The 13,930-nt window shown below is 33.1% G+C and overlaps 1 protein-coding gene across 1 annotated transcript in view; it reads right to left on the bottom strand.

Annotated features, from left to right (window-relative positions):
- LOC118193725 (cytochrome P450 2F3-like) overlaps positions 1 to 13,930 on the bottom strand; it is a 66,341-nt gene that overhangs the window by 9,674 nt on the left and 42,737 nt on the right. Inside the window, exons 6-7 of the mRNA XM_085822857.1 lie at positions 10,802 to 11,057; positions 502 to 692 (exon numbers count right to left, since the gene is read on the bottom strand). Of these exons, the coding sequence (XP_085678983.1) occupies positions 502 to 692; positions 10,802 to 11,057 (447 nt within the window). The remainder of the gene's footprint in view (positions 1 to 501; positions 693 to 10,801; positions 11,058 to 13,930) is intronic.

The following is a 13,930-nucleotide window of genomic DNA, read 5'->3' on the forward strand; positions in this document are numbered from 1 at the left end:
CCAAAGTAAAGATGTTTGTACAAAAATTACGCGTGAAAAAAATGCGCGAAATGCAGTAAAAAGTGCTTTAATGAGATATATTAAATCCTATTTGGAAAAAACTGTGGCTTTCATAATCTCATCACTATACAACGTATCACATTTAATAATTAAAATGAGTTATGTGATACAAACGCCATAGGTTTCAGTGTTAAAGTAAACCAGATCGTCCCTACTCTTTCTTGCCGACATGTCGGTGACGCGCGCCCCGCCCACTGGGTTAGTCTATCTCTTATAAGGTCCATGATCGAGAGTGGATTCGGCTCAAAAATTAAGCTCCCTTATGTTGCATAAGATACTACACACCCTAACATCAATGCCTTTTCTGAGATTCGAATCCAGGTTAGAGATTATTGCAGCCGGCTTCATTGCTATTATGGCAACAGGACGGCATCATATTATACATAAATCTTTGGACTTCATTTTAATTTCATTTCTGAATATTTTATAAACTATACTTACCAATTGAGAAAGGAGCATAACTCTTCGGTTGCTTAATGAGTGTTGTATTATCGTCAGCCAAGAATCTTTCAGGTTTAAATTTTTCTGGTTCTTCCCAGTAATTCGGATCGTTATGCAGGGCCCACAGATTGGCCACAATTTCTGCTCCTTTAGGAATTATTAATCCTCTGATTTGAAAATCCTGATTTGCGCTGAAAAAATGAAATTAAATATTGCTCAAAACTCTCCCTGTTAACGTCATTATTAACTTTCATTGCTAATGTACCAAGCGTTGAAAACGAAGTATATGAATTTTTGGTAAATCTTCGAATTATGGTAACTTGGCGATTTTTTGGCGAAAATTTGGCGACCAACCCTGCTACAGCAACCTGCTAGTTTTCTTTTTTTTTTTTTGGACGCCATTTTGTTTTTACGAAGTAAAGGCTTTTTTTTTAACTCAAAATTTTTTCCAACAATCTGCTAGCCGAATTACGCTTATGCTAAAACTTTTATGTTGCAAAAGTGCTTAATCATGACGAATATTAGGTGCGAAATTGGGAGAAAGTACAGAATCGCCCACTGCTTCGTGCGTTTTTAAGAATTGCATATACGCGGTATCCATGTACACGTCGACCTATTTTCACTTAAAAAAAATCCCAGAATTGCACAAAAATGACATTGCGCACACGCTTGACTTTATCCATGTACACATCGACCTATTTTCACTTAAAAAGTCAAAAAAAATTGACAAAAATCCAATTCTTCTTACTCTTGTAAAAAGCGCTAAACAAATAAGTGGGCGATTCTGCACTTTAGCGGCAAAATTGTTTCTAAGTGCTTATTAACTAAAATCACGATCGGAATTTTCCGGTAAATGTCACATGACATGTCTCATGATCTCTCATTTCTCTGAGACAAAATAATCTGTGATTCGAACTGTGTACTTCTCAGATTATTGCTAAAGTCCTAGCTAGTAACCTTTATCGCCTTACCAAAATGTCGCCAAACTACCTGTTACTATATTCCAAAGATTAGCCGAATTTTTTTATATTATTATTGTGTGCTTACGGATTTGTAATAAGTTGAACACGCACAGTCCGATGATAGGTTAATAAGATTAATTTTATTAATAGAAACTCTTCTAGGATCCGGAATTTTCCACAGAAACATTAGTACAGGTGTACACAGGATCACAGAGTACAAGCAGTACTTCCGCTTTAAACTTTAAAGAACGTTAAACACAACACTACGCATTGGAAAGTGCATCTAAAGAGAAAGCTAATCCGGAAATATCTCCCATCTTACTCTAAACTAACAACTCACAACAACAATAACTAAGCAACTAAGAGCAGGTGCTCTCTATTCGGTCTTATATAGTTTTCAATCGGCCGCTGGGATATTTCTAGTACTTTCTGTTTCTCAAAATTACTTTAAAGCAATAGGAGGGTGGAATCACGGTTACAGCTAACATAGTTGTCAATTACGTTTATTCAATTTCAGAACATATTACGGTAATATAAAGACCGGGGCAAAATGTCGCCAAATTTGGCGATTAAATAAGTTGCCGACACCATTGTCAGTTTGGCTATATCTTGCCAATTTGCTGATATACTCATCCTACTTTTCATATGAGATACATCACCATAGTTACTTTTCGGGCATAGCTTCTCTTTAGATTTTTCATATTATAAAAGGAATACAACCATTTTACTTATAATTCTACTAGAATTACCTATCTAATTACAAATTCGTAACATTGTTATTAAGCTTTGTTTCATAGCTATCAACACACACATATCTTCAGGTCAATTAGCTTTTTACGTTATTTATTTGATTTAAATTAATTGCGTGTTTTAACTTAAACGGAATTCTTTATTTTGGGTAGAATTTCACTAATTAACTCATTCATTTAAGAATTTAATTTTGCTCACAGGTATTGTGGCTTCTCTTTTATTACTACAATCAAAAGTCTTTAATCCGGATTATCGATTTTTCCGGATTATAGATCATGAAGTTAAATCTGGTAAGATGGCATGCAGAAATTATAAAATTAAAAATATGAAACCTTAATTTATGAAATAAAGAACAATTATGATCTAAAGGGTATCAAAATTTACAAAAAAAATGCTTAATATTTATTTGTTTACTTTATTAAACATTTCTTTTAACGCGCGCATGCGTAAAGCATACATTACGCGTAGTCGAAATTAGAAAATTGCAACCAGAAAACTATTTGATGTGTATTCGTGATATTTATAATGAATTTGATTTAAATCATATCAAAGTACATCGAGATGAAATACGGTTAGGAATGAATTATAAGCTGAATAAAATAAAAACACCTGCCCTGAAGATAAGGATAGTGCTGACAGATCAACTTCCAGTTCATTGCGCGCCGCGACGTTCCCCTTCCCTGCAGAGCAGCGTGAAATTGATAAACAGATTTCGGAATGGTAAAAGAAACAAAGGATATGCCCTTATCCTTTTTTTGCAGCAATTCCACTTTTTGTTTCATGGACATCGAAACATGCTTTCGCTTTCTAGATCCTTTGGCAGCTCCAGCATTGGAAATTCTATTTGACTTAATCGAAAGTTCAAGCTTATTTTTATAAAATTCCTCTAACAGTCTGCAAGAAATAATAAGCCGGATCCAATTCGAAGAGTAAGGAACAACGTAATCTGCAACATTAACTGAAATAAATAATTAGATAATTTTAGCTTAGCTTATATCGTCCATTGTACATTAAATACGCATGCGTAAAGCAGAAAGTTTGTAAGCTTTGAGGTCCGGATTATAGTCTATAAATCTACATATTCATTTTAAACGTTATATGAGTCATGAGGCTCGATTTGCTGGGAAATATTTGTCATAGAAATAGATTGTTTTGGAAAATAAGGTACATTTTAAATAAAATTTTATTTAATACATAGCTTTGTTAATACCACACAATAAAATACAATTATACATTAGTTATTAATGCTTTTTATGCTTTCCTGTGGATGAAAAAATTTTGGGTATCATATTTCAACGAAAGTTTCCAGTTTGATCGTTCTCGAATCCCTTTCGACACTTGTTTTGCATGACTTCTGTAGTTACGGAAAGAAAAAAAGATTTTTTTTTATTCCCTAACGGATTTAAAATGGATTCAGAAGAGATTATGTACGCCTGTATGTACGTACGTCAAGTCTGTATGTACGTTTACGTACGTAACTAAAAATATAGTAGGCATAGAACATTAAAATTTTGTATATGAGACTGCTATAGCATGTAGTTGTGCACCTCCCTCTTTTGTTGCAATCTGCGGTACCAAATGTATATATATATATATATTAATATTATAATTACGTTTTCATTAAATACTAATTAGTAACGTTAAATAAATTTAAATAATTCTCTTGCGCCAGTGCTGGAAGGAATGAAATATGAATTTAGCAAATACAATATAATAAGTACCTCATTCATATGTGGTAAATTAAAATTTTAAATTATGTAAATTAAATTGCAAATAAAATAAAATGATTAATTATTGCTGGTAACTAATTTGCAATATCATTCAAATTCAGAAAGTATAAGTAAATAATTATTATAATTATCATCATCATCATTATTATAAATATAATACACATATATATGTATATTCCAACTCGGATATATCGGAATATATGTATATTCCCACTCAGTTGCCCTGCTCGATGAATTTAGTTTTTTTTTTTTAATTCTTATATGTTGTCAAATTGCGCATTTTTTTGCTTCAGAAGTGATTAAATTGGTCTATTCCTATATTTCGGTTAAGGGTTTTACGTCTTTAGTTATTCTGAATGCAATAGCTGATGAATAATCAGTCATTTAAAAGTTGAAATGGCGTTCCGCTTAACGAAGCCGATATTTGTTTACATTTGAAACTTTCAGTAGAATAGTGAATTAAGGCAGTTGGTGCACGAAATTCCGTGTCGTTTTGTATAGTGGAACCAAAATTTAACTTTCAATTTTGTGCACCAAAAGTTTTGTTTTCCTGCACGTTGGCCTGCTTAAACTCTAATTTTAATTGTAAAAATTACTTTTTTTAAACTGTTTTGGGTTTTTCTGTATTTTACATTAGTAATCAGGATGTTTTGAGTTTTTATGTATTTTTTGCCTGACCGCGAAAGGAGAACAGAATTGATTGAATGAGAAATATATCTCTAATGAAATTCGAGGAATAAGTTTAAATGAAATGCAGAAAAAATGCGTATAATTTAATAGGTCACACAATGAAGTCTTGTGGCATCTGTATCAGATTTTTTTTTTAAATGTATTTGAGAGCATATTGATAATAACATAGTAGGAGATCATGAGTACTCATCGTTTTTTAAGTGACATGAATTTGAACATTTTGATATCAGGGTTACAGCTCCATCTACAGGTGAAACTTTGAACTAAAACATATCTTATGTTTACTTAAAATAAAATTTTCTTCTGTGTACCCATTACTTGCCAATCCACTCTTATTAGCCCCTTTGCTAATTTTATACGATATTTTAAAATGCGCTCAGACCTCTGGGAGATCTTATATTATTTTATCTAATTACACAGGTAATTTATCTCAACCACAAAATATTTACGTAAATATTCCTAGTGCACTTATGCACTTTGCTGCATAAACGTATGACCAATTTTTGCAATTTTCGGTATTCGATTCGAGCAATCCGTAACAAAATTAAGCATGTCAAATTTGATTTCACAGTGAATATAAAAAAACAACATATACTACACAAATTGTAGTTTTTCTTTGAGGTGACAAGTTTTATTTAATTTTTCTTAGCACTTGTGTGCCTTGCTGGATTAGCACTTATAATTTTCTTTAAGAATTTTTTTCATTCATACTCTAGTAAACTGTTTGAAGAAAAAAAAAACATAGTTTTCTGCTTGGCATGGTGATTTCTAGAAGGTGCATCATTTTTAGGCTTTGATTTAAAGTGGAAGCATGCCACTGTGCGTTTTTTAAGGAGCAACTGCCCTAATGTCAGTAAAATATCAATGAAAGCGACTGAAAATTTAGGAGAATTAACAGCCTGTGGTGTGTTGAGTGCTTGAAGTGGCAAAAATCTTTACATATAATAAAAGAAAGAGTCAGTCTGTCTGTCTGTGTGTCTTTCGTTTGGGCTGTGCGTAAGCTAATAGACCCACGACTACGAAATTTGGTACATAGGTGCATCTCGAAGCGATTTTTTCGACATTCGAAATAAAATTTTTTTAATTTTATGTTTTGTGACGAATCGCGTTTTTTTGAGACAGAATGGTCTATAGGAAAGCGATATTTTACTCTACACACTCCATTTTCACATTGTCATGAAACGTAGGCACTTAGCTATTTTACGAACTTCAAATAAATTTCGTGTTTCAATAAATCGATTGAATACGAATTTATTTAAGAAAGGGAGCTTAACACCTTTTCAACAGGATTTTTTCTAAAATAGTTTATTTTTAAAAATGTACAGTTTATTTTTCTTTGATTTTTGGACACGTTAAACTTTTATCCTTGCGACTGCTTTTACAAAAAGAATTTTGGAAAAATAATAATATTTTGTATTTTTAAAGAATTTTTTAAATGAAGCTTCCGAGTACACTTCTTACATCTCACATCTTTAAAAATGTGATTTTGGCAACAATTTTCCTGTCTTATTGTTGTTGATAGATTTTTGATGAAATCGCATCATTTTGTATAAATTCAATCTTTTAGAAATATGGGTTTGGCAACAATTTTTCATCGTATTTCTTATGTCATTGTTTTTACGAGATTCGTGTAGTTCATTGTCATTTAAATATATATATATATATATAATACATTTTTATCGATTTTTTTTAATAAAGTTGTTCTGCAGAGTAAAATTCTGCGCGGAATTTTATGTTGAGTTGCTTTCATGTTATTTTTTGCTTGTTTCTCTGTTTGTAAGATATTGAAAAGTTTTGCATGATTTTTTTTTCTTCAACGGAAAGTTGGTTAATTTTTTTATTAGGATAATTAATATTTGCATTAGGGATATAGCTTATTTTATTGTACTCTTTTTCTCTTGAAAATATAAGATAAAATATCATTAATTATACTTTGCTTCTCAGAATTTTTTTGTTTTTTGTATTCTTTTATGTTATTTATTGCTCATTTGACTGTTTTTAAGATATTGAAAAGTTTTGAGTGAATTTTTTTTAGAAAACAAAGTTCTTAACCTCCTTTATACCATTTGAGTTCTTACGATTTTGCAAAGGGAAGTTGGTTAATGTATTTATTAGAATAATTAATATTTATATTAAGGGATATTGCTTATTTCATTGTAATTTTGTTATACGTAATAACTTTTTTTTTCATGTTCTGCAGAGTAAATTTCTACGCAGGTTTTAAATTTAACGTTTGGTGTTCCCTTCAGCCATTTTTCCGGTACATTTAAAAGCCAGACGAAGGCTTGCAGCGAAGCTGCTAGTCTGTACATATAATAAAAGAAAGAGTCTGTGTGTCTTTTCGTTAGTGTTGCGCGTAAGCTAATAGACCCAGGATTACGAAATTTGGTATATAGGTGTATCTAGACAAGAGCCGGTGCACTTCGAAGCGATTTTTTTCAAAATTCGAATCAGTTTTTTTTTTTTTTTTTTAGTCCAAAGGGATTTGAATCCCGAAGGACTATTAGTTTCGTTTTGGCATTTTGCGTCGGACTCATAAATGTCGGTTCACTTTTCAAACTGTTGCCACAAAATGTTAGAGTCCTGCATTATATTTGAAGAAATGAAATAATGAAAAATCTGCATAAATGTATGTATATTTCTCGTATTGTGATAAAACAACGGTACATAGAGTGATCGAATTTTGAATAACGTAATCCTCCAACGAATATGAGCATGTGGAAGACCAAATTTGAAATTTGAAATTTGTTTTATGATCGATTTCCTATTTTTTAAAACTTTGACGAATTTTTGATTAACAAACTCAAGGATTTCAAAGCGAGCAATGGCAACGTTGTGCAGAAAAAACATTTTTATCTCCAGCGCGTGAGTCTCTGTATCGGAAATTCTAAAGATATGCTCGTTTTAAAACTATTTTGCGATATTGCTGTTGCACTGGATCTTATGGTTTAAGTGCGAGGAACATGATATTTAATAAAGAAAGGTAACACACAAAATGTTAAAAAACGCCCCTTTGGACGTAGTTTAAAATCTGAAACATTTCAGATTTTTTTTTTTTTTTTTAAATTTTATCTTTCGATTTTATCGCATCATTTTGAATAGTTTCATTCTTTTAGAAATGTAGATTTAGCAACAGTTTTTCATTCAATTGTATGCTGGACTGCCGACTGTTAAAAATCAAGACTGTTGCCACCCGGAAAAATGAGGGCGATAATTCTGTGCAGTTTTTAAACTTAATGTTTCACTTGGATACTGAACGTTTGTTGAGAGAAGGCACCGGGAAGTGGGTTAATTTATTTATTAGGATAATTAATATTTGTATTAAGAGATATTGCTTATTTCATTGTAATTTTGTTATATGGAATACATTAAAAAAATTTTTTTTGATGATGTTTGTAAAGATCGTGACTTGTAAAGATCGTGACTTGTAAAGATCGTGACTTGTAAAGATCATGACTTATAAAGATTGTGACTTGTAAAGATCATGACTTGTAAAGATCATGAATTGTAAAGATCGTGACTTAAAGATAACGTGAAATATAAATAATATTACAAGAACTTGCATTTTACGGTGTGGCAACAAGAAGGGAATTCGGAAGATTTTTTTTTTATAGTTGTAAGAGTTTTAACTGTAGTAGTAAAGAGTTTAAAATTTTAATAGTTAAGAGTTTAAAATTTTAATAGTTAAGAGCTGCAGCATTTTATTTTTTGGTTCTGTTCTAAAATTCAAATAAAAGTATTTTGTTCATTCTGAAAATTTAGCTTTGTTCTTCCTACAAGGTTCAATATCTGTTATATTGAAATAAGGAAAGGATTTTTACTAAGTTGTTCTGCAGAGTAAAATTCTGCGTAGCTTATAAATTTAACGTTTGGTCTTCCCTTCAGGCATTTTCCCGGTACATTTAGAAGCCAGACGAAGGATGGTTGCGTAACTGATAGCGTTGTAATATTTTGAAAAGAAATTCACCAGATGAGCAATTTTAATAGCAGACATAAATAAAAATAGAAGAATGTGATAATTTAAATAATTTCTCAGAATATTTAGATGCCATCATGTGATTACTGTTTTGTGTAATTTCAATGTAATTCTGATAATACATTTTGAATATCGGGAGAATAACAGAAAGACATCATGCAACGCAGAAACGTTTGGCAAATAATTGTGTTTTTCTTTTTTTCGCTTAAATTTGTTAATTTTACTTTTTATCTACATAGGAAAGAAAGGAAATTTTAGACCTTGCTTAGTAAATTAATCTTTCATTTTTCTGTCAGCCATCTGAGAGTACAAGTTTTACATTCTGAAAGTACATATATATGACAGAAATCAGCTACAGATTGGTCTTTTAGTTTTTATTGTAAATCGGTAAAACTTCTAGTTCGTCGAAAATTCTCAAAATCGAAGGTAATCGATGGTTAAAACATCTTCCTGAAAATGAGTGCAGTGGAAGATTATTTAACAAATATAAAGGACATAATTTATTCTACCATGACTTTTTTGAGTGATTTTAAAGATCAAATAAAATTATTATTACTATGATAAATAATCTTATGTGCACACCACATGACTTCCCTGCACAGAATATTAAATTATACGCAATTTTACTGCATTTCATTTAAACTTATTTCTCCGAATTTCATTAGAGATATAGTTCTCATTCAATAAATTCAGTTCTCACTTCGCGGCAAGGCAAAAATATATAAAACATGAAAATAGCTTTATAAGGTATTTCTCCCTCCTCCTTGGCGTGCCTTCAATGGTGTAGTGATCTGCACGCTGGGTGGGTATCCAGAGGTCCATGTTTCGATTTCCGGCGAAGGCGTTTGCTCATTTTTCATCTCTCCTGCTTTCAAAAAATCCCTAATGTCTCTACAGTGGCTCCCGAACTAAAAGGGAGGGTAGATGATGACTCTCCTCACCTAGGATTTGGCGATTGAGTCCCCTAAAAACCTCAGTCGCCCTTCGAAAGGGGGAGTATATAAGGTATTTCTACTTTCTTGGCGTGCCTTCGTAGTGTAGCGGCCTACATGCTGGGCGCGTATCCAGAGATCCGTGGTTCGATTGCCGGCGAAGGCTTCTGATCATTTTTCATCTTTGATGCTTCCAAATAGCCTAATGTCTCTACATTTTATCAAAAATTGAAAAAAATATAGAAAATATAAAACACCAAATGCAGTTAAAACAGTTAGAAACACAATTTTTACAATTAAAAGTAGACTAATTGCAAAAACAAGCAATTAAGCCAGCGGGCAAGAAAGCAGATCTTTCGGTGCACAATATTAAAAGTTTATTTTCTCTTCCACTTGGCAAAAAGACACTGAAGGTGCAGAAGCTGACTTAATTCACTATTCTGCGAAATTTCAAATATAAGCAAAATTGGGAGCTATGGTAAAAAAAAAATTAGGTAAAAAATTATGCTAAAAAAACCGCACGTAAACAACTTTTAAATTGCTGATAATTCTACAACTATTGCATGCAGATTAACTAAAGGCATAAAATCTTTAACCGGAAGATAAAAACAACATGATTCAATCATTTATAAAGTTAAAAATGCACAATTTAACCAACATATAAGTATAAAAAAACTGATCTCCCGGAGCCGAATAACAGAGTGGGTATGTTTATATAGTTTTATATATTTATATAGTTTTGGCTCTGTCGATTGGAGCCAAAATCTGAGGGGCACGACTGCATGTTATAGCAGTCCTAGGTGCAAAATTTCAACCTTCTGACGGTACTTGTTTTCGAGTTATTCGAGATACATATATACATACGTACGTACGTACGTACAGACGTCACGGAAAGAAAACCCTTCTGGATCCATTTTAAATCATTTTGCAACCCGTTTTGCGAAAAAGAGTCCTTTACTCTGTCCTTATGTACAGATGTCACACAAAAACAACTTTAAATTGTATTCGATAGACGTCAAAATGGATACTTTCGCTGACATCTGATACCCGAGAATTTTCGCGATTGCGATACTTCCTTTACTTGCAAGGAAGTAAGTAAAAGAAGTGAAAGGAAGTAAAAGTAAAAGTGCAAGGAAGTAAAAGTAAAGCGATATGTTCGTTTGTGATTTTATTTGCATATTTCCCTGGTAGTGATTCCAATACCATTGATTAATGGAAAAAGTCTATTTATATTTTAAACTAAGTGTATAATTTGCTTACCTCCTGGTGGTGCTTAGAGGAACTATACTTGAGTACCTCTGAGCCTCCATCACGACAGCGAAAGTATAAGGTATTTTGTGGCGCTCTTCATATCTGGCTATTCCGTCTTTACCCAGAACCTCCATTAGCTCGGTATAAACTTTTTGCTGAATATCTCTGTGCTTTGTCATTAGCCGCAGAAGCCATCCTAAAGAGCTAAATATGGTATCACTGGCCGCCAGAAATAATATATTCAAATTTCCTTCCAAATTTCTTTCTAAACGAAAAGCATAAAGGGTTTTTAAATCTTCAATTATAATTATTTGAAACATTTCGATAGCTAAAATGAAGTAATGAATACGAAATTCATGGCATATCTTAAGGTACAGGAGGACCCAAAAGTCCATTAACCCTCTAGCTGCTCATCCCGCAATTTCCGCGAACCATGTGTTTTTCTTCCTTTATTGAGGAGCACATCCCTTTTTCCCCGTTTAAGCATTGAAATAAATTATATACAGTATTAGACGTTTAGGTTACGTTTTGGCCAACAGATATCGCTAGTTGTCCACTAAATTGCGGCATTTGAAAGCACAATCCATAGAAAAAGAAGCTGCAGAGCCTCGAAGAGGTTGAACTTCTGCCTGTTGGTCCGCGGGAGGTATTTTATTTCCCTCCTACCACCCAAGGATAAACCTATGGAGGCTTTCCCTGATCCGCCACCTGGGGACGCGCTCTCTAGGGGTTACAGGCAAAGAATCTCTAAGGAGAAGAAGTAAAGGTTCCCCGGGGCAAATGTGGCTCCGTCAGACCGAAGAGACACATTATGTATATCCCTGAAGCTTACTTTAAAGGGGCAAACCATTCCAAAGCTATCCACCCTTCGTACCTGACTGCGCATGTGCGAAATAACATCAGGAGGCAACAAAGCAGCATCAAAGAATGCAGCATGCCGTCGGCCATGTTAGCAATCTTTTACCACGTTGTTCGAAAACGTTCTTTGTTGTTGTAGTCAGAGGTACTTGGTTTTAGCTATGTGAAATTCTTTTAAAAACTTTTTAAATGTAATGCTGTAAGTGAAATGGTTTTGGCTATTGGGTGAAAACTTTGCTCTTGGTTTTCACAATGGTCATTCCAAATAATTGTCTAAACGTTTTCATGGTAATTTGTTTTTAAAGTTGTTGTTGGATAATTATAATGTATTTCAGTGTTTTCAATTTATTTAGGGGTGCCTTTAATTGTCTTTAAATATTTTTTTTTTCTGTTTCAGTTAGTTATTGCAAATTTTGCTTTTAAAATTTCACTGTAAAATTTTAACTATGGATCCATAAAAATTTATTACGTTTTGTATGGCATGTGTTTTCCCCCCTTTTTAAGTTTACAGAAGAAAATAATTAAGAAATTTATTTCATTTAAATTTTGTCTTCGTACGGCTCGCTGTTTAAATTGAAAGTAAAAATTGGACAGGATTTCTATAATTCGCCCCAAAATTCCAACTAACATATTTTACTCATAAAACTCCAGAAATGTATGAAAATAAAACATTTTGAGTTATTTCAAAGTAAAAAAATTTACTATCTCCTCGAACTGTGCTGTTTAAATTTCACCCTGCGCTGGTGTTTCACTGCATAGCCGTGGCTCTTCGGTACAGCGGCGCAGAGGCGAAAAAGGTTTACATTGCGTCTATGGAACCTTTCATTCTTCTCCTTAGAGATTCTTTGTTACAGGCTCCCCCGAGAGTTTTGGTAATGAGAAGGCCGATGAGCTTGCAAAGGCATCTCGTGATTCTCCTCAGCCATCTAACTGCCTAACCCTCGTTGATGCCAATGCAGTTGCCAGCCAAAGACTAATCGGTCAAGTTAAAGGAAACTCCATCCCGGAATTGAACTGTGACAGAGCCATATCGACCATCATAACTAGACTTAGGACAAATCACTTAAAAGGAATGAGGATTTCTGCAGACGGACAGCGTAGTTACACCAACATTTTTCCTCATTGCCCAGATGACATCCCACTGTCTTGCCATCACATCTTCAGCTGCCCAGCAATCCAGGCCAGACTGTTTGACATCGGCATTGAAGACCCGGTGGACCTACTTTATACGGATAGAGCTGCCGAGGTTGCAAAAGCTGTCTTTGACAGCTTCGGAGCTAGATAATTGCACATTGCCATAGACACGACATCATCATCATTTGAAAGCACGTGGTATTACCGCTCAAACTCCATTTTTTGCGCTTTTTTTTAAAAAAAAACGGCTGCTGGAAAACATTCAGCGATTATCTTGATTATTTAATTAAATTATTGTATTATTAATTAGATTTGTTGATTAGATTAACAATTAGATTAATTAGTTTTATTGAATCTGGTGCAAAGACTGTGAAGTTGGACTTTGCTTTGAACCCTGTTTTTTGAACTCTACCATACTAAACTGCATTTCTAAGGTATTTTTTCCTCAGTGCTTTATTAAATTTTATATATTTTACTTTTTTATATTATGCAATAAATAGAAATTAATTGTAATTCGACTGAATTTTATTTAAAAAAAGATTTTTTTTTTTTTTTTTTTTTGTGATAACATCTGAAATTGGTTTTTCTGGCAACTTAGTTTCTCGTGATAAAAATCTATATAAAAAAATATTTTCTAGAAAGGAAAAATGCATTTTTCAACTCTCCAAGATTCAATAATTCATCGAATGATATAGGTACAGCAGTAAAAACTGACACACATGCTTGAAATGCCATGGGGTTTTACTGAAAGAAAAAAAAATGTCTTAAAACAGCCAACAGGTGGCGTTTCATACGATCACAAAAGCAATATTTAGCCTAACAATGGATGTTTAGCAAAGACTTATGTTCTTTGCAACAAATGTTCAACATGTTGGGCGTCATCCATCAACAATACATGTAGTCAAGAGACAATGTTGTGAACAGCACTGTACAGCATATCTGTTGGTATGGTGACAAATTGCTTTCAGATGTTGCCTTTTAGCATAAGGTGGGACGATCGCGGTAGATTTGCGACTTCAGGTAACAACACAACCAATAATCATACGGATTGAGATCTGGGAACCTCAGAGGCCAAGCATGAAGGAAGTAGCGACTCAGCACGTGTTCCTCACCAAACGATGTGTGTAAGAGATCTTTAATGCGCGT

Source organism: Stegodyphus dumicola, chromosome 8 (assembly GCF_044657685.1).
Source record: "Stegodyphus dumicola isolate Sdum_Otavi_A_Nest chromosome 8, ASM4465768v1".
Lineage (NCBI taxonomy): Eukaryota > Metazoa > Arthropoda > Arachnida > Araneae > Eresidae > Stegodyphus > Stegodyphus dumicola.